Below are 20,293 nucleotides of genomic sequence, written 5' to 3'. Positions count from 1 at the left end.
GACTGTGTAGGAGTTTAATGAAGAAATCTCACACAGTTGTGCAGTTTGGAGGTCTTAAGGTTGATGGATCCATGTAAAAAATACAAAGGCTGTAGCATTCACCAGAGCTTTCTGGTCCCTCAAAACAGGTTATCAGTGGGTGTGTTGACAGCCGGACCCCTCTAATCTGAAATGAGTGGTGCATAGTTAGTATAGGCTATAAATATGTAAATGTCCATTCAAAAAAAAATTGAAGTTTGTGTAATTACATTTAATATTAATGTAGATTAAAACAAATATATTGTGTGAAATCTTGCATTTTTCTAGATCTCTCTCTACTTGATCAAAGTTCACTGAAAACACCTATGGGACACATTTGTGTCAAATATTTTTCAACCAAAAATTGACCTACGATAATGTAATAAACACAAATCGGTGTACAATTCATTTGAGAACAGCTATGAGAGCTAAGATTTGTAAGGATCCAATTACCTTCGTGTTTATCACACGACATGGACAAATTTGTGTTCTCTAAAATGAAATAAAGTCAACGTTATTATCCAATCATAGCAAGTAGTGATCTTTAAAGAATTTATTCACAAAATATATTAGAAAATGATATTTAATGGAAGGTGTTTTATGAATGCAATTTTTTGTCCATTCGACTAAAAAAAAAAAATGTTTCACATATTCTGATATGTTTCATGGGATCTCAAAGAGGAACTACGTATTTCTGTAAATGCCTGTACATTATGTGTAAAAATGTAAAGGAAAAAAACATTTTAAAAGTTAATTTTATAAACAATTAACTTTTTAAAAAGATAATTTTGAACATTGAACTTCCATGAAACAGATCTTCTTTTAACAGAAACTCTTTTTTTAACAAATTCCTCTCAAATGGACCGATTCCGCTCAAGTTAGTGAATTATTCATGACAGTTAGTCCCTCACTGAAAGTGTTCACGATATTCATAGGCTACAGGGATTACCTCTTCCATTTGTGCTCAGCAGTAAATAACCTGCGATTTTGGATATTCATTGCATTCTGTTTAGTAGATGTATTTCTAAAAGTACATGCATGCTTATTTGATGCCTTATCACATGGAATCATTTTTGCTTGTGAGGTGCCAAACAAAACCATTGCGCTGAATTACCTACTTGTCATGAGTTGATCCATTAACATCTCATCTTGTTTTGCTAGTGTGGAATGAGACAAGACAATAAAGTAATGTCAGAGGATTTGACAAGCGAGGAAGATGTGAAATCAAGGAATGAATTTCCTTCTCTGAGAAGCATAGATGGCGCATCTAGTGATAATGGATGCACATTGACCAGGAGGAACCTGAACTCAAGTGTCCATCATAGATCTCAGGTTAATCTTATTTTACGTCCGGCTAAACACTAAATTCAATATGCCTCCTCCTGTCCGTTCTTACACTGTCTTCTGCAATCTGCATACATATGTAATGTTCAGCACACAGCCTTTCTTTGCCTGTGTTCGGCAAACTAGCTCATGAATTAGACTTCATTATTCCAACATATACAGCGGAGATGTGTCAATTATCCACAACAACTTCACAACAAAGATGTACATTCTTGTTGGATGAAATATTGCACTTGGGGAATTATAATCACTGTATAAATCAGGTTACTAGTGTATATGTTTTTTTTCTCTGATCTCATCTGTGACCTCTATGCAAACATCACAAGACAGACTGACTCAGCAATGACGTGCTGTGCATGAAGAAGTTGCATGCACAGGAACCACTGAGAGTGAGCGGCCAGTGCTGAATAGCAGGGGAAATTTATTTTGCGGATTGTAACTATGCGACAAAATAGAAAATTTGACTCAACTTGACAACTCCTTTAAGGGCTGTTTTACACTGTCTGTGATCAGCCCATGAGTCCTGTGACACAGGCTGGCCATACGACTGAGGATGGGATTCCTTGCATTACATCGATATATGATACAAAGAGTTCCTACTTCCCCACTATACAGCAGCGGCGTTGAGGCTGCTTCTTTGTGGAGAAGAAGGGTCTTCTTGCAATAAACCTAATAGAATAGAATAAAAAAAACAATAGATAATGCAACATGAATAGTTAGGCCTGTCATATTGTAACACAACAAAGCTTGAAGCTGTTACTATAAATTTTGCTTTAATGAAGTTTGCGTATGGCAGGACAAATTTTATTAAACACCATATTAGGAAATAAGACCGGATAAAAGATCTTTAGATTTCAATAGAGAACCCAATGAAATGAAATATTTAAAGAAATAATACCCTTTAAGATGCAGTAGTTTATTATGTGCATTTATTAATCCTAAAGCTGATAATATCAGGCTATTAGCAATAGCAATTCAGAATTGCAATGGAAATTAAGTGTGTGCCTCCATTAAATATTCAGTCAAATGTAGCGTGCACAGGGAAAGTATCTTCCATGTGTAATCTGCTTTGTGAGGAGGGTTCAATCACCCTTTAAGTAACTGATGAACCAAATGGGTATCTCATGAAAAATTAATATGTTTCTTCCCTTAGGAAATTGAAATATGCAAGTAATTTATGCTTCTGTATAAATAATGATGGCACTATAATTACTGTGCAAACAAATATTGTAATGAGCCTCATACTTTCTGGACCGTTGTGATATTTGAGCCATATTTTATATGATAAGCAACAATGAGCTGTCAAGCGTATTAATCATATTTTGGTTACCTTTTTGTATGTAAAGATATTAGAAAATCAGGCATGAGTTAACTCATAGTTTAGAGAAATTTTTTGTCACATTTTCTCCTTCTTTGATTAAAGAATGAGTTAACTCATGAAATATTTTTATGTTTTATCATCTGCTGAAGGACATTTACCATCTAGCTACCTTAAAAGGGTATTCCAAACTCATTTGCCGTTTCTCAGAACTGAGAAAAGCAGCTCTGCCCTCATTTCTCTCTTTAGCTTACTATGTGAATCAGGGTACAAGGGACTCTGCTCCCAAAGAGGAGCACAAAAAATACAGTAGGGGGAATCTATCAATGTAATGCAGAGCCCTCCAGTGAAAAGTCAGATAACACTGATATATCACTGGGATGTTAAATTCAGGAACAGTGTAAGACTGTTGTGTTCTACTTTACACCATCTTTGCATTTGTCTGAATTGTGCCACAATGGCACACAGTCCTAATTGTTTTGGTGCACAGCCTATTTTACACAAGACCACGAACCCTTAGTCAAAAAAGTCTGAAATGTTTAAAAGAATGGTCTAAAATCCTTGATAAATGTGGCGGAAAGCATTTTTTTTTTTTCGTGCAAATTATACCAGAAGTCTGGAACAAGGAAGCCTCATCCAAAATGTTAGTATCTCATTAAAGTAATCGGTACATACATATTTGTTTTCCAGCTGAATAGTGTAATATAAAGGTTCTAGTCTAACAATGATATTGCGTCTCTCCAATCCCTGTAATGACCTTTCCCACTGCACCCAATTTTCTGTTGGTCCCTACTTTCTGATTACTTCAATGGTTCATGTGGCTGTTGTAAAATATGTCTTGTAGGATGTTTGTCCATGTAATAATATACAGGCAATAGAACAAAATGGAATGATAAAAGAAATATATATTGGGTTATGTTTAAATGGGGAAAATTTATAATCACAATGTCTGGTTTCTTGTATATCTTCTTGCATATTTTTGCAACTGTTTTGTCCCATCTTTTGTTGTACAACTTATTTTTTTATCTCTTGTGTTGTGACTTTTTTAAGAGATATTGATGCAGGCAAAATCCAGCAAAGCCCAAAAAAGGCGATAGATTGTGCAAAAAAGTTGTACAACGGCTCCAACATTGCAAAAGAAGTCGCAATGTTAGAGTTGCGACAAAAAGGTTTCGAAAAGGAATACAGACAATGTGGTGATATTAAAAACATAAATGGGAAGGGAGTTAAGATGAAATAAAACTATATTTCCACAGGGGGAAATTATTTTTATCACACCAGTTGACAAATACAGACCACATACAATTCAATACAAGTACAAATACAGGCTAATTATGATAATAGATACATAAATATGACAAATTTTTTGTAATTTTCTAAGTTACATGTTAGTGAGCATAATGCCGATTTCCAAACTCCCTACCACATGATTCTAGTTTTTCCTGACCCCACAATTACTCAGAATCACCATTCCTGTCCCTTTTTCAGCTAGATCACTCATGGTGATAGATATAGGAAGTTTGTTGTTTTAAGCACAAAAACTACATACAGAGCTCACTGAGGGCAAAGCACAGAGTTGACACATACCATTGGCCATCACTTTCACGGAATGAAAGATATCAATAAAAAGCACGAAGCATGACTAAAATTATGGCAAAAGCCAAATAGTTTGCAGTTTGAACAAAAGGTGTCTTTATTTATCTTAACACAATTCTTTGTCTATGTTTGTGCTTGAAAAATACTGCTCAGCGGTCGAAATGTTGCTTTTGGGTGTATATAGATAACTTTTTGTTCAAACTGCAAACTCTTGCTGTGCTGCAGTTTTTCTACTTTTTGCAAATATACCTGGCCATATTATAAGGGGGCACATGTGGCGCTGGCCCAGGGGCCCCCACCACTTTGCCCTTAAAGGGGCCCCCACCAAATGTGGGCCGCCTGAATCGCCAACAGTGTATTTGGGTCCAGGCTCCCCAGGCCGAATCCCATAGATGTGCTCTGATTTCAGTCTAGGGCAGAGCGAGGGGAACAATAAGTTCTCCGTCTGCCGTAAATGATTGGATGTAAACAAAGAGGGCGGTGCCCTGCCGCTAGCATCACAGAGTGTGACATCATGGTGCCGCCTGTAGCAGTTTTATTATTTTACCTAGGACTGTATATAGTTATTATATGGTGAATGTATATATTTATTATGGGGGGCTGTATTTAGTTGTTATAGGGGGACTGTATGTAGTTATTTATTATAGGGAGTCTGTATATAGTTGTTAAAGGGGGACTGTGTCTAGTTAGTTATTATAGGGAGGCTGTATATAGTTATTATGGAACTGTATATAGTTGTTATAGGGGGACTGTATATAAATATTATAGGGAGGCTGTATATAGTTATAAGGGAGCATCTATAGTTATAGGGGTTGTATATAGTGATTGCTGGGGGAGCTGTATTTAGTGATTGCTAGGGAAGCTGTATATAGTGATTGCTGGGAGAGCTGTATATAGTGATTACTGGGGAACCTATATATGGTGGTTGCTGAGAACTGTATTATAGTGATGTCTGGGGGCTGTATATAGTGAATACTGGGCGCTATATATAGTGATTACTGGGGAGGCTGTATATAGTTATTGGTGGGAAGCAGTATATAGCGATTACAGTTCCTTGTCTGGACTACATTCAATGGGGGCCCCCACCAGATTTTGCACCCAGAGGCCCCTACTACCTAGGCAATAAGATGTGCTGACTTAGACATTTTTTGCAGGTTTTTAAAGTTTTCTGTTTCATTATCTGCAGGAAAAACATACAATGCTAAAAAGAAAACAACATATCCAGGAATATGATAGCTCAGTGGACTCAGAAGAGGAATCTGTCTTCAGCCAGGTACAGAAAGATAACTTTATAACTATGAAGCATGTTTAACACGCCAAGTTCACATTGTGAAACTTGGTACATCAGCTACAGTTATCAGCCTGAACCCCAATGAGTTCTGTCCAGCTGATTGTAGTTCATGGACTGAGCTGTACGCCTCGAAAGTCAAACACTGTGCATTTCTCCAACTTTAAAAACCCTTTCTGGTTAGAATTAATTTACTGACTGTTTTGTCACTTGCCTCCAGAGTTTTGTGGTAAAATAAGGTATTCTTTGACAGTATAAAAGTTAAAATAAAAGTCAGCACTTAGAGCTAGAAGCCAACATGTACAGAATTTGTACATGTTGCCCCAGAACAGATCAGTACATAAATACAGCAGCAGAACCAAGCTCATACCATACATAAAACACCTATCCCTAATAATGATACCCTTTTGGTCCTCTTTACTCTTTACACTTGAATAATTTTTAAAATACAATCCTACATAAATACAACATTTTAAAAAAACAAATACTTTCCTCAATTCCTTCGTACTGGTAACTGCATCACATTCACAGGTGCCTGGTCATGCACAGCTCAGGCCAAAAGCCTCTTTGAAAATGAACCGCTGGACTCAACCTTTAGTTCTAGGGGATAACAATCAGAACACGGCTTGTCCTAATTTCTCCCAATGGGCTGCAAATTTAGCAATCAGTAATGGAGAGCCAACAGAAACTGCCTGTATTGATGATTGTAAATTTACATGACAGGGCTCCAGATCTGGTATTAGTTGTAGTTCCCAGAGCTATGCAGTCTCACATCAGGACTCTGAGAGTACCCGACAAGAGTCTGAGACAGAAGACATGCTTCTAGATGACTTACTGCATGGACCTCAGTGCCGATCCTCATGTGAAAGTGACAGTGATGATGGCCTCTCACAGGAATATGCCGGAGGGAGCAGGAAGTCTCTAGCAAATGACGTATTTCAGCTGGTAAGAATGAAAAATAGTAGGTTACAGTCGTTTATGATGGCCTCCAAGATTTCTTTACATTTTCTTACATTGCTTAAAGAGGACCTTTCACCACCACAGACTTCCCAAACTGAACATACCATAAAGCAGGCTCTAGCATCCCGATTCTGGGGCACTTGGAATTTTCCTTCTAGTTCCCTCCGTTCCAGAGATATGACCCCTGGGATCTGACGATTCAGAGGTCTGTATGGTCAGAAAGGAGGAGCTGCAGCACGGGTGGGGGGGTGTGAGTATGCTAAAATCTTCTGACACCATCCAATCAGCGTCGGATGGTGTCAGATAAGAGACTCCTTTGTATTGACGCTCCCGGCATCATGTGTCTGCAGTGCCGGGTGCGCTTTAGATTGGAACACAGCGTGATCTAACTAGATCACACTGTGTTCCGTGTGCTGCCAGGGACAAACAGCTGATTTATGGTATGTTCAGTTTGGGAAGACTGGGGTTGTGAAAGGTCCTCTTTAAATAGGTTGTTCACTTTCTGTAAATAATTGATTTTGTTTGTGTGATAAAAAGTTAGACAGTTTTCCACCATACTTGCTGTATCAATTCCTCACAGTTTTCTAGATCTCTGCTTGCTGTCCTTTGATAGAAAGCTTTTATGTTTACTTCCATTACATATAAATCTGTCCATGGTCATGTGATGGACATGCAGGTGTATGAGCCGTTATCATCACAGATTGTAATCAGAGCCGTGTGATAGTAATGGCTCGTGCACCAGCATGTCCATCACATGACCATGGACAGATTTCTATAGCAGGACATCAAGCAGAGATCTAGAAAACCATGAGGAATTGATACGGAAAGTATATTGGAAAATTGTATAATTTTTTATTACACTAACCATATCAATTATTTGCCTATTAACTGTCTAATTATGTATACATTCCAATCATCCAGAACATTGCTATGGCAAGAAGGTATGACACCTGTATCACCACCCTCTTGAAATGAGGTTTACCTGCAAAATGGAATGGTCATTGGAGAGGGTTAGGGTGTGTGTGTACAATTTCCAAACAATCGCCATAGCCACAATGTTGTAGTCAATTGAAGTTAAACATTGAAAGTTGATGTAATTATCTCAATGTTGGCACATGTAAGGGTTATGATTACATGGCACACAGCAGGTCATGGCACGTAACAGCTCTAGCAGCTCTAGGCTATGTTACACAATATTCACATATAACAGTGATCTGATTGTAACTGTATTTCATTGTCACCAGTGATCGGACTTAAGGCACCATAGCAACTTGCAGCAATAGTTTTGCATGTAGAAACACATTTCTAGCACTGACTGCAGAAAAACAGAGCAATAAATAGTGTGAATGTAGTATGCGTCTTATCTACCACACAGAGAAAGAACGGGTCTCATTGGATCCATGTTTAACTATTGGCTGAGAAAGGTTAAGAAAGGTTTCTGTGCATATTGTTAACTGTGGTGTCTTCTGTTTCTTCTGCAGAACCATTTGTTTTGGCTGCAAGGTACAAGTCCCACATCCGAGAGAGTTAGTGCAATCATATGGGAGAAGAATGAGTGTAAGAAGGCTGATATGTCTGTACTGGACATCAGTGGCATCATCATGAAACAAGTATGACTTCCAAAAACTATTCAATGCCCAATATATATTTTGATCGTAGTGTTGTGACACGGCGTGTAATTGACTAATATTTTTTTGGCGACTTTGTTTCATGAACAATATTGTTAGGTTTCATAGAAGCCCAAGGAGAGAATAAATGGATGGAATGGACTTAAGCTGATCCTTTCTATATGTACACTAGGAAAAGTAGAAATACTAGTAAGCATAATAAGTAGTACATGCCAAAAAGTTTTCTCACATAAATTCCATATAATATGACTATGACAATTTATCCTGGCTGTGTACGGGCCTATATTGGTTTCTTTACGGTAGAAAGTGATGGAACTTTCTATATAAAAAAAAATGTTAACAGACTAGTGCAGATCATAACGTTAAAGTGGAATTTTATTAATTATAAGATCCATTCTATCCATGGAATAGACACAAACTGTCTGGGCAATAACGAGAAAATGGGTCCATTGCACCCTAGTATACATGGAACAGCTGGTGGTGTATGTATATTTACTTCTAAATATGCCTGAGACACAGCCATTTCCCTAGAGAATAAGTAGAGCAACTACACATACACCCCATGATCCATTCATAATAAGGTACAAGGGACCCTCATTTTCATCATTGTTGGGCATCACCTCATTCAGACCCTCCACTAACCAGTTATCCAATGTATAGGACATAAGTTGATACCTAATATAATTGATAAATGCAATCCATTTTTAATGACTAGTTTTAATTACATGTGTAACTTGTACTCATCTCTGTGTGCAGGCAACTTTGCACTGGGTTTTAGGGCCATATGCCGATGTTATATATTCATCATTTTCATTGTTGTACTGACCTTCAAAGAATTCTGCCTGACATTCTAACTGGATATGTGAGACATTGTGAAGTATACAGAGAAAAGGTTAAAGCAGTAATTATCACATTAATGAAATGTATGGCTTCTCGATTCCCGAACTTATCTTTATCCTTCTTGTACATGCCATTAGGTTTCCTATTAATTAATTTACCTATCATGTTAACAGCAGCTGCTCTGTATAAGATCAGTAATGTATAACATGCAAGGAAATGGCAGATCAACAAAATAGAGCAATTACGAAGAGTGATCAGTGAAAGTACAATTTATAATGTCGATGACTCAATGCCACTGACACATTGAAATGAAAGATACTATTATTTATCTTCTACTAGAACATAAAAAACTGGAAAATTATTTTTTACTGTACGCACAAGGCTATACGTTTGGAACTCTTAAGCTTATTTTCGGCTTGGAAAAATACATCATACTTTTCATGTTTATTACAAGCATTTTAAGTTGTTTTTCATATTTTTTTCTTAAAGAGGATAGTTGTAGTAGTAGTAGTAGTGTACCCATATATACATTATAGGAGTAGTAGTAATGTGCTGTGTCCATATATTCAGGATAGAAGTAATCTGTGTGCGCTATATACATATTAATATTATTATTATTCTGAGTAGTATTATTGTGCTGTGCCCATGTATGCAGAATAAGAGTAGTAGAACTGTACTGTGTCTTATACATAGAATAGTAGTACTATACTACATACAAGATAACAGCACTACTACTGTGCAGTGCCCATATATACAAGATAACAGCACTACTACTGTGCAGTGCCCATAGATACAAGATAACAGCACCACTACTGTGCAGTGCCCATATATACAAGATAACAGCACCACTACTGTTCAGTGCCCTTATATACAAGATAGCAGCACCACCACTGTGCAGTGCCCATATACACAAGATAACAGCACCACTACTGTGCAGTGCCCATATATACACAAGATATCAGCACCACTACTGTGCAGTGCCCATATATACAAGATAACAGCACCACTACTGTGCAGTGCCCATATATACAAGATAACAGCACCACTACTGTGCAGTGCCCATATATACAAGATAACAGCACCACTACTATGCAGTGCCCATAGATACAAGATAACAGCACCACTACTGTGCAGTGCACATATATACAAGATAACAGTACCACTACTGTGCAGTGCCCGTATATAGTGAAGATTACAGCACCACTACTGTGCAGTGCCCATAGATACAAGATAACAGCACCACTACTGTGCAGTGCCCGTACATAGAGAAGATAACAGCACCACTACTGTGCAGTGCCCATATATACACAAGATAACAGCACCACTACTGTGCAGTGCCCTTATATACAAGATAGCAGCACCACCACTGTGCAGTGCCCATAGATACAAGATAACAGCACTACTACTGTGCAGTGCCCATATATACAAGATAACAGCACCACTACTGTGCAGTGCCCATAGATACAAGATAACAGCACCACTACTGTGCAGTGCCCGTATATAGAGAAGATTACAACACCACTACTGATCAGTGCCCATATATACACAAGATATCAGCACCACTACTGTGCTGTGCCCATATATACAAGATAACAGCACCACTACTGTGCAGTGCCCTTATATACAAGATAGCAGCACCACCACTGTGCAGTGCCCATATACACAAGATAACAGAACCACTACTGTGCAGTGCCCATATATACAAGATAACAGCACCACTACTGTGCAGTGCCCATATATACACAAGATATCAGCACCACTACTGTGCAGTGCCCATATATACAAGATAACAGCATCACTACTGTGCAGTGCCCATAGATACACAAGATATCAGCATCACTACTGTGCAGTGCCCATAGATACACAAGATATCAGCACCACTACTGTGCAGTGCCCATATATACAAGAGAACAGCACCACTACTGTGCAGTGCCCATATATACAAGATAACAGCACTACTACTGTGCAGTGCCCATAGATACAAGATAACAGCACCACTACTGTGCATTGCCCATATATACAAGATAACAGCACTACTACTGTGCAGTGCCCATATATACAAGATAACAGCACCACTACTGTGTAGTGCCCGTATATAGAGAAGATTACAACACCACTACTGTGCAGTGCCCATATATACAAGATAACAGCACCACTACTGTGCAGTGCCCATAGATACAAGATAACAGCACCACTACTGTGCATTGCCCATATATACAAGATAACAGCACCACTACTGTGCAGTGCCCATATATACAAGATAACAGCACCACTACTGTGCAGTGCCCGTATATAGAGAAGATTACAACACCACTACTGTGCAGTGCCCGTATATAGAGAAGATTACAACACCACTACTGTGCAGTGCCCATATATACACAAGATAACAGCACCACTACTGTGCAGTGCCCATATATACACAAGATATCAGCACCACTACTGTGCAGTGCCCATATATACAAGATAACAGCACCACTACTGTGCAGTGCCCTTATATACAAGATAGCAGCACCACCACTGTGCAGTGCCCATATACACAAGATAAAAGAACCACTACTGTGCAGTGCCCATATATACAAGATAACAGCACCACTACTGTGCAGTGCCCATAGATACAAGATAACAGCACCACTACTGTGCAGTGCCCATATATACAAGATAACAGCACCACTACTGTGCAGTGCCCATATATACAAGATAACAGCACTACTACTGTGCAGTGCCCATATATACAAGATAGCAGCACCACTACTGTGTAGTGCCCATAGATACAAGATAACAGCACCACTACTGTGCAGTGCCCATAGATACAAGATAACAGCACCACTACTGTGCAGTGCCCATATATACAAGATAGCAGCACCACTACTGTGTAGTGCCCATAGATACAAGATAACAGCACCACTACTGTGCAGTGCCCATATATACAAGATAACAGCACCACTACTGTGCAGTGCCCATATATACACAAGATATCAGCACCACCACTGTGCAGTGCCCATAGATACAAGATAACAGCACCACTACTGTGCAGTGCCCATAAATACAAGATAACAGCACCACTACTGTGCAGTGCCCATATATACACAAGATATCAGCACCACTACTGTGCAGTGCCCATAAATACAAGATAACAGCACCACCACTGTGCAGTGCCCATATATACACAAGATATCAGCACCACTACTGTGCAGTGCCCATATATACAAGATAACAGCACCACTACTGTGCAGTGCCCATATATACAAGATAACAGCACTACTACTGTGCAGTGCCCATATATACAAGATAACAGCACCACTACTATGCAGTGCCCATAGATACAAGATAACAGCACCACTACTGTGCAGTGCCCGTATATAGTGAAGATTACAGCACCACTACTGTGCAGTGCCCATAAATACAAGATAACAGCACCACTACTGTGCAGTGCCCATATATACAAGATAACAGCACCACTACTGTGCAGTGCCCATATATACAAGATAACAGCACCACTACTGTGCAGTGCGCATATATACACAAGATATCAGCACCACCACTGTGCAGTGCCCATAGATACAAGATAACAGCACCACTACTGTGCAGTGCCCATAGATACAAGAAAACAGCACCACTACTGTGCAGTGCCCATAGATACAAGATAACAGCACCACTACTGTGCAGTGCCCATATATACACAAGATATCAGCGCTACTACTGTGCAGTGCCCATAGATACACAAGATATCAGCATCACTACTGTGCAGTGCCCATAAATACAAGATAACAGCACCACTACTGTGCAGTGCCCATATATACACAAGATATCAGCACCACTACTGTGCAGTGCCCATAGATACAAGATAACAGCACCACTACTGTGCAGTGCCCATAGATACAAGATAACAGCACCACTACTGTGCAGTGCCCATAGATACAAGATAACAGCACTACTACTGTGCAGTGCCCATAGATACACAAGATATCAGCGCTACTACTGTGCAGTGCCCATATATACAAGATAACAGCACCACTACTGTGCAGTGCCCATATATACAAGATAACAGCACTACTACTGTGCAGTGCCCATAGATACAAGATAACAGCACCACTACTGTGTAGTGCCCATATATACAAGATAACAGCACCACTACTGTGCAGTGCCCATAGATACAAGATAACAGCACCACTACTGTGCATTGCCCATCTGTTCAGGATTAGAGCAGCTGTAGTGTGCTGTGTGGGAATTTTTAATATTATTATTAAATCGGCTTTATTCGGCAGATCAGTAATATCCATTTTAGCACCTTGGATAGGTAATAGTGCTCCTACATAAATAATAGCCCCCTAAAATTTATTGTTTGAACCATCTGTTTCATCCCTCATAAGTAATTGTATTTCCCTCCTTAACATTTTTGTTTCCACTTAAAATTATTTTCAACCCCTTATATCAGTAAGGACCGCCTTTTATTGATAATAACAAGCTGCCCATAAAAGGAGTGACTCCATCTTCATATAGAAGCTTTCTATAGCAGCACAGCAAGCAGACATGTTGAAAACCGAGAGCAATTGATACAGAAAGTATATTGGGGTAGTTCATCCAGCCGGTTGGATGGACAAACAAAAGTGCAGGGTGCACCATTTTATATTTGATGAATATATATGTTGGCTTTATTGCTCCTAATAATAAGGTACGAAGGTTCCCTTATGGTCTTATGCACAAAACAATTTAATGGCTTTATAGAAAATATTTATGTGGAAGAATTATACAGTCATGAGCCATGTTTAGGTGCATAAGCTTTCCATTCTATATGACACAGGGTTTCCCCTCTCAATCTTCTCTCACAATGGCTGCTGACTCAACAATTGTGGTACAGCCTGCCTGTGCACTAAGCCTCCATATAGCTATTAGAAGATTAACAGTTTTTAAACAAAAAGTAATTATTTGATTTGTCGTTTAGGTAAGCTCCTATGAGCACGGTGTGGGATATCAAATGCTAGGAAACCTGGTCACTCTGGTTTTGGGTGCTTTCCCCTTTTTTTTCCATTTGTGTCAACGGGACATGGAACAGATCTTCTCACTGACCAGCAAGGAGTACCTGGCAATCTTCTGTGGCGGATCCCCAACACCAGTCCTCGTCATTCTCACTTTTATTAATTTGGTCCTTCGTACCTGTCTCACTTGGATGTTTTTTTTCTTGATGTGTGTGGCAGAACGGACTTATAAACAGGTCAGTATAGTTTAAAAGGTTTATGCAGTATTTTTTATAAGTAGCTATCAGGCATAACATTTGCGAGAAATTTAACGAGCAAAAGCATTTATAGTTAATCACATTACTAAATCATTATTTATCAGCTGTCTTCAACCACTGGGCCACGGCACAAGACCGGAGCTTGGAACACCCGGGCCGCGGCTATAAACTTAAACTTGGAGAAGATAAAAAATTGGTACCTACCTCTAGTGCTCCTCTTCACCCCGCCCTTCATGCCCTCAGGCTAACCAACCCTTTATCACATAAAATTCACTTTTGTTAATATACGATGGAGTGTGATTTTTAAAATCAGTAGAGGATGAATATGGATTAGTCAAGTATATAAATAGTTTGACAATTTTGTTACTTCGTAGCTTTAGGGTATTTCCAGAGAAGCAACTGTCCTCGTATAAGAGAGAAGTTCCCTTTAATTTTCGGGTAGTACAAGTCGCTTACTTAGAATCAGAGATCAATCTCTCCTCATTTCACTCCAAGGCCGGTGGTATTAAATTATCCTTTTGATCCCTAAATATGTTCACTTTCCGTAATAAGTAGTCATGCATCCATCAAGGAGGGGGAAGAGAGGGGATGGGATATCATAAGAGAACCCCTTGCGGGGTGAACACAAACACTGTTTGCTGTTCTAGCAAAATATCTCATATAAAGTCTCGAATCATCCTCTAACAGTATTAAAAATTAATCATACCCCCACCCCATGTTTTGCCACTATCTCGGTGTCCTCAGGGATAATAGGGCTATGATATCATCAGTCGGCATAGTGGGTGTGCGGTGACAGAGAGCATAGATGTGCCTCTGCCCGCACTGCAGGTAAGCTGAGGACAGAAGGGATGAGGAAGTGTGCTAGGGGCAAGTGTTTACTTTATTATTTTTATGGTGGGGAGCACCCCTGGCAATATTTTATTACAGGGGAGCACTGCAGGGGGCATTTTATGAGGGTGGGAGCACTGCTGGGGGCATTTAATTAGGGGAGAGATCTGCTGGGGGAATTTAATTAGGGTGGAGCACATCTGGGGGCATTTCATTAATGGTCAGCACTACTGGGGTTATTTCATTAGGGGGAGCACTGCTGGGGATATTTTAGTGGTAGACGAGCGCTGCTGGGGGCAATTCATTCATGATGTGTAGGCTTCTGCTGGACATTTCAGTGATAAGATGAGACTGCTGGACATTTTATAAGTATCGGCTGCATTCCGACCCTAGACTGATATTGAAGGCTAAGTTTTCCTAGTTTTTTTTTGTGGTAAAACTAAATACCTCAATTTGCACTCAGGTAGGCTTATAGTTGTGTATATGTGTTATGTATATATTTTTTTGTCACAGTAAAAAGTTGAAAGATAATGGACATTATAGGTGTGTGTAGAGTGCTATAGAAAAAGGGGTATTATAATGTCCCCTTTTCTGTAGCCCTCTTCGCTGAATCATGACATTTGCTGGACATTGGTTAGCATGACCCCCGGCTAATACTTAAAATGGCCGCTTGAATTTCAAAATGAGTTCTGTTTGGTTCTCTTGGTCCAAGATGGCCGCTGTAGAGGAATATATCATTAACATTATCAAGACATAAAAAGGGGACTTCAGAAAAAGGGGCACTATAGAGGGGGGCTAACATAAAGCGGGCAGCTGCAGGAAATTGTGCATTTTAGACCAGAGACTGCAGGAAATCGGCCATTGTATGGATTGTATTTATATAGGGGGTATTTGCGGGGCACACAAGAGGGTTACCTGGCCCGATCCCTGGAAAAAAAAATTTTGGTTGCAGCCTATCCCCGGATACAAAAATGTTGGGGAACACTGCTATATATTACATTAATAATGATATCTTATATTAAAATTATACCTAGCCATAAAAATTTTTATCAACACACTGCATCCCCGTCATGTTATACTTGTCATTTTTAAAATAATTTCTTTAATGTCTTTGGTGTACAAACTCATATGTAAAATATAATAAGCCAACATTTTTCATGCAATATTATCAGAAAAATTCAATTATTTTTGTGTCCTAGTTTCGTTTTCTTAGGGAAATCAATATAGGATACGGTTTTGTGGGTGTCTGTTTTATATATTTCTGTGTAAACTTGACCTTAGGAAAAATAATTTATATTTACAATATTGTTACATCAAACTTCCAAAACTCTGGAGGGAAAGAAACTTTTTAAAAACAAAATAAAAGATATGGGAAACTGTACGTTTTACTAATTTGTATCACAATTTTCTGTCTTTGGGCAGTAAGGTTTCAGTGAACAGTAAAAGAAACTGCTAGAATGCTAAAAAGAAAATCCGAGCTCGTAATGATATTCTCATTTCATCATCTCACACACAAAGCACTATGCAGCAAGACGCTTACAATGTAAATGTAATATGCTGCAGCTACATGCCATGATAACCTTTAATAAAACAAAGTGAGCAGTGGTTATTAGAAGCTTGGAGCAGCCAAAGAGAAAATATTCAATTAAACTACGGGAAGGGATTACTGTAGTGTAGAATTAAAGTCCTTACACAGACCACAAATGCTGAAGGCAGTTAAGAGGAACAAAACCACATAATATACATCTTGACAATAATTCCCTAATTGTCAATGTAAAAAGAGCCACAATTGATGCAACTGGATAAAGTAATTAGAATAATGGTATCTATAGATGGAATGATTGGCCTTGATCCAAGTCCAGTAGTAAAACTCTGCCAGCATTATCATATGACATGTCATTTGCCATGGTAGGAATGACTATCCATCATGTTAATTATTAATTATTCTAGTTGTGTGTTTTCCACGTGAAGAGAACTACAACGACCAGAACTCCTAGACCCAGGACTTTGCCTGGATGTCATTAATGCTAACTAGAATTGGCTCATTGACTGCCATTGCAGTCACATACAAACACATACAAAAATGTGGAAATTGGAAATTCATTTATCACAAGTCTCATAATAGATATTGAAAAGTAATAAAGTGAATATTCACTTAATAACATAACATTAAAAACTGTGATGCATCATAGGGTAAAAACAAAAATCACAAGTTCATCATAGTCAATATTTTATAATGTTATATTTATATAAACGCCTTAATGATTGTCACTGAAGGTTTTTATAGCGGTCACTAGGGGGCCTTATGCTGGGCTCCTAGGTTACTACAATGGCCTAGCCTAAGTGTTTCCCAGGTTATTAATATAAATGCAACATTGAATAGTGTTATGATTTGACTATTTGATGACTTTGTGATCTTTGTTTTTACCATGTGAAGCATCTCTCATTTCAGTTTTTATTAAATAAATATTAACTTTATTACATTTCTAAATGTATTATGAGACTTGTGATATGCAGATGTAGAAATGGCTGATACAGGGATGGTTGGCTGAGAGGCCGTTGTCCCTGTAAACAAACAGGGACACAGCAGTGATGGACCGTGACACCGGTCCAATTTATTTTGTTCTTTTCTATTGAAACCAGATTTTTTTTTTAAAAAACATATAACCTTGTTCTAATCAGTTTTCATTTTCTGTTTGTAGATTTGTTTTATTTTTTTATTTCTGGCCAAGATTATGAAATGTGAGCTCTGCCTTGAAGCAGCCTCATGGCATAGACTAGGTTTATAGAGAATGTTCTAGACAGGCTTAGGACGACATCATGTATTGCAAGTAGTGAATAGTATATTAGTGCTCAGTGATGTGGTGACTGCTGCATATAAAACCCCTGTAAGATTTACAAATGTCAGTCTTTCAGGCCTAGTGGCCAGAGTGAGATTTGCAGGATATTGTACTTTTAATTCAAGGTGATTTCCAGGGACCTTTACGGCCTCATGCACACAACCATTTGTTTTAGCCATGAGCTTGTTGCACAAACAGCGGCTAACTGAAGGCCTCATTGCTGTCTATTTGGCTTGGTCACAGCACAGTGCTTGGCAGCCGTTTCCAATGGAGATTGACAGTGTCAAATAGGCTACGATCAGTGCCACACAGCCTGTTGTTTGCTGCCCGCAAATTGCAGACATGTGCATGAGGCCTAACTACTTTTGACCTATTCACTCAGATTACCGGCAGAGTTGTGATTGTCCTTTTAATATAGTTAAAAAAAGAAGCCATATTCGGATGACACAGCCCCCTTGACAAAACAAGTCTATGAAAGAATGGATGTATATATACACAAAAAAAAATGCACCTGTATTGTCCATCAAGGCCATTAACATCACACATCCATGTAACACAGACATTCATTGTGCCTCATTCTCATATCCTATGAAATGTAAAAGAAAAAAAATTTTTGAATACAGGCAGTCCCCGGGTTACGTATAGGATAGGTTCTGCAGGTTTGTTCTTAAGTTGAATTTGTATGTAAGTCGGAACTATATACTTTATAATTGTAACCCCAGACAAAAATGTTTTTGGTCTCTGTAACTATAGGATTTTAAAAATGTTGGGTTGTCATCAGAACCAGGAGTAATAATAAAGCTTAATTGCAGACACCTCTGATTACTGTTATAGCTGTTTATTGTAGCCTAAGGCTAAAGTACAGTAAATTACCAACATCTAGAGGGCCGTTTGTAACTAGGGGTTGTCTGTAAGTCAGGTGTTCTTAAGTAGGGGACTGCCTGTACAATACAATATATATATAGCCCAAAATAGTAATATTAAAGATTAAAGAACTCAGACTAAAAAAAAAACCTCTTACACTACTTGAAATTGAACAATATGGCAATTGGAATTGAATGATGAAAAAATGACTTTGCCCTTGAGCCAACCAAAATATCAGACTTTTTATTTTGAGCTCACTTGGTCCTTGAACTCTTTTTATATTATTTGCTAAAATAACTACAACTTTTCGTTTCATTTGTCATATTCTGACTAAATGAAAGCTTTACCGATGCCATGTTCTATTTTCATTGTGATGGTTTGCAAGGCTTTATCTATTCTACATTTATTTTTTTAGGTTGCCTTTTATTTTGACATTCACGAACATTTTATGCATATTTATTTTGAGGAGATACACAATGTGTGTGGGAGAACACAATGTCTTTTTGTAACATTCTGATCCTGTGTGGGATGTATTTGTATCCGTGTGAGATTTGTCTTTGTGACCTTCCATTTGCTGCTGCCCTTTACAGCTGTAAATGATACCTACAGTTGCTTCTTCCACTATTCCATCCAACATGATACATTTATTGTTTCTGCATGTAGAGATTCCTGATAGCGAAGTTATTTAGCCATCTCACCTCTGCTCGGAAAGCTCTAAAATCTGAAATTCCTCATTTTCGACTGAAGAAGGTTCAGAATATTAAAATGTGGCTGTCTCTACGCTCCTATTTAAAGGTGAGTTATGGTATACCACAGCTACAATCCACTATATATACATTTTTCCAACCACCGATTGCTTTTCCTTTCGCAGAGACGAGGACCCCAGAGATCAGTGGATGTAATTGTATCTTCAGTGTATTTGGTAACACTATCTATTGCCTTCATTTGCTGTGCTCAGGTAAGTATTTTATAGGAACAGATATTACAAATACTTGTATGTAATATATACTTGTATCCCTAATTTATGGCCAAATTCATCCAAAAAAATCAAGTTATAAAAAAAATTTAAATAACCCAGAAGTTCTTTGGGAGGCACCAATATCCAGACTCCAACTTCACTGTTGATGTAAGCTTCTTCTTTCAAAATCCTGTCCACTGCTCTTCATCTTGAGCATGCCCAATGTTATCTTCATTGTGCAGCCACATGTTACTCAGCCACCAGAGGGACAGATCCCCTGCAGACCTGACATTTGGATGGAGCAGGGAAGAGACATTGGCATACTAATGCTGTGTGGATGGAGCAGTTGGTGTATCTTAAAGGAAATCTATCATCACAAGTTCACAAATACAGTTAGTGACAGGCAAGGCCGGTTCTACACAAAGTGGGGCCCTGGGCAAATCTAAAATTGGGCCCCCAAAATAAAACTATTTCATGACCAGTCACAGCCAGTAAGAGCCTCCCTTTAATATGGTAAAACAAACTGTAATATGGAAGAATTTTATAGGAGATAGATGATAGGGAGATTAATGGGCAGT

The 20,293-nt window shown here is 38.6% G+C and overlaps 1 protein-coding gene across 5 annotated transcripts in view; it reads left to right on the top strand.

Annotated features, from left to right (window-relative positions):
* The window catches only part of PHTF1 (putative homeodomain transcription factor 1), an 86,395-nt gene that overhangs the window by 48,444 nt on the left and 17,658 nt on the right, over positions 1-20,293 (top strand). For all 5 annotated transcript variants that reach the window (XM_072137630.1, XM_072137632.1, XM_072137634.1 and 2 more), the window contains 7 exons: positions 1,180-1,350; positions 5,463-5,549; positions 6,288-6,509; positions 8,006-8,134; positions 13,935-14,204; positions 19,421-19,552; positions 19,629-19,715. In XM_072137630.1, the coding sequence (XP_071993731.1) occupies positions 1,180-1,350; positions 5,463-5,549; positions 6,288-6,509; positions 8,006-8,134; positions 13,935-14,204; positions 19,421-19,552; positions 19,629-19,715 (1,098 nt within the window). The remainder of the gene's footprint in view (positions 1-1,179; positions 1,351-5,462; positions 5,550-6,287; positions 6,510-8,005; positions 8,135-13,934; positions 14,205-19,420; positions 19,553-19,628; positions 19,716-20,293) is intronic.

This window comes from Engystomops pustulosus, chromosome 2, assembly GCF_040894005.1.
Source record: "Engystomops pustulosus chromosome 2, aEngPut4.maternal, whole genome shotgun sequence".
Classification (NCBI taxonomy): domain Eukaryota; kingdom Metazoa; phylum Chordata; class Amphibia; order Anura; family Leptodactylidae; genus Engystomops; species Engystomops pustulosus.
The sequence above is the reverse complement of the archived record's forward strand: the minus strand, read 5'-3'. Positions and strand labels throughout refer to the sequence as shown.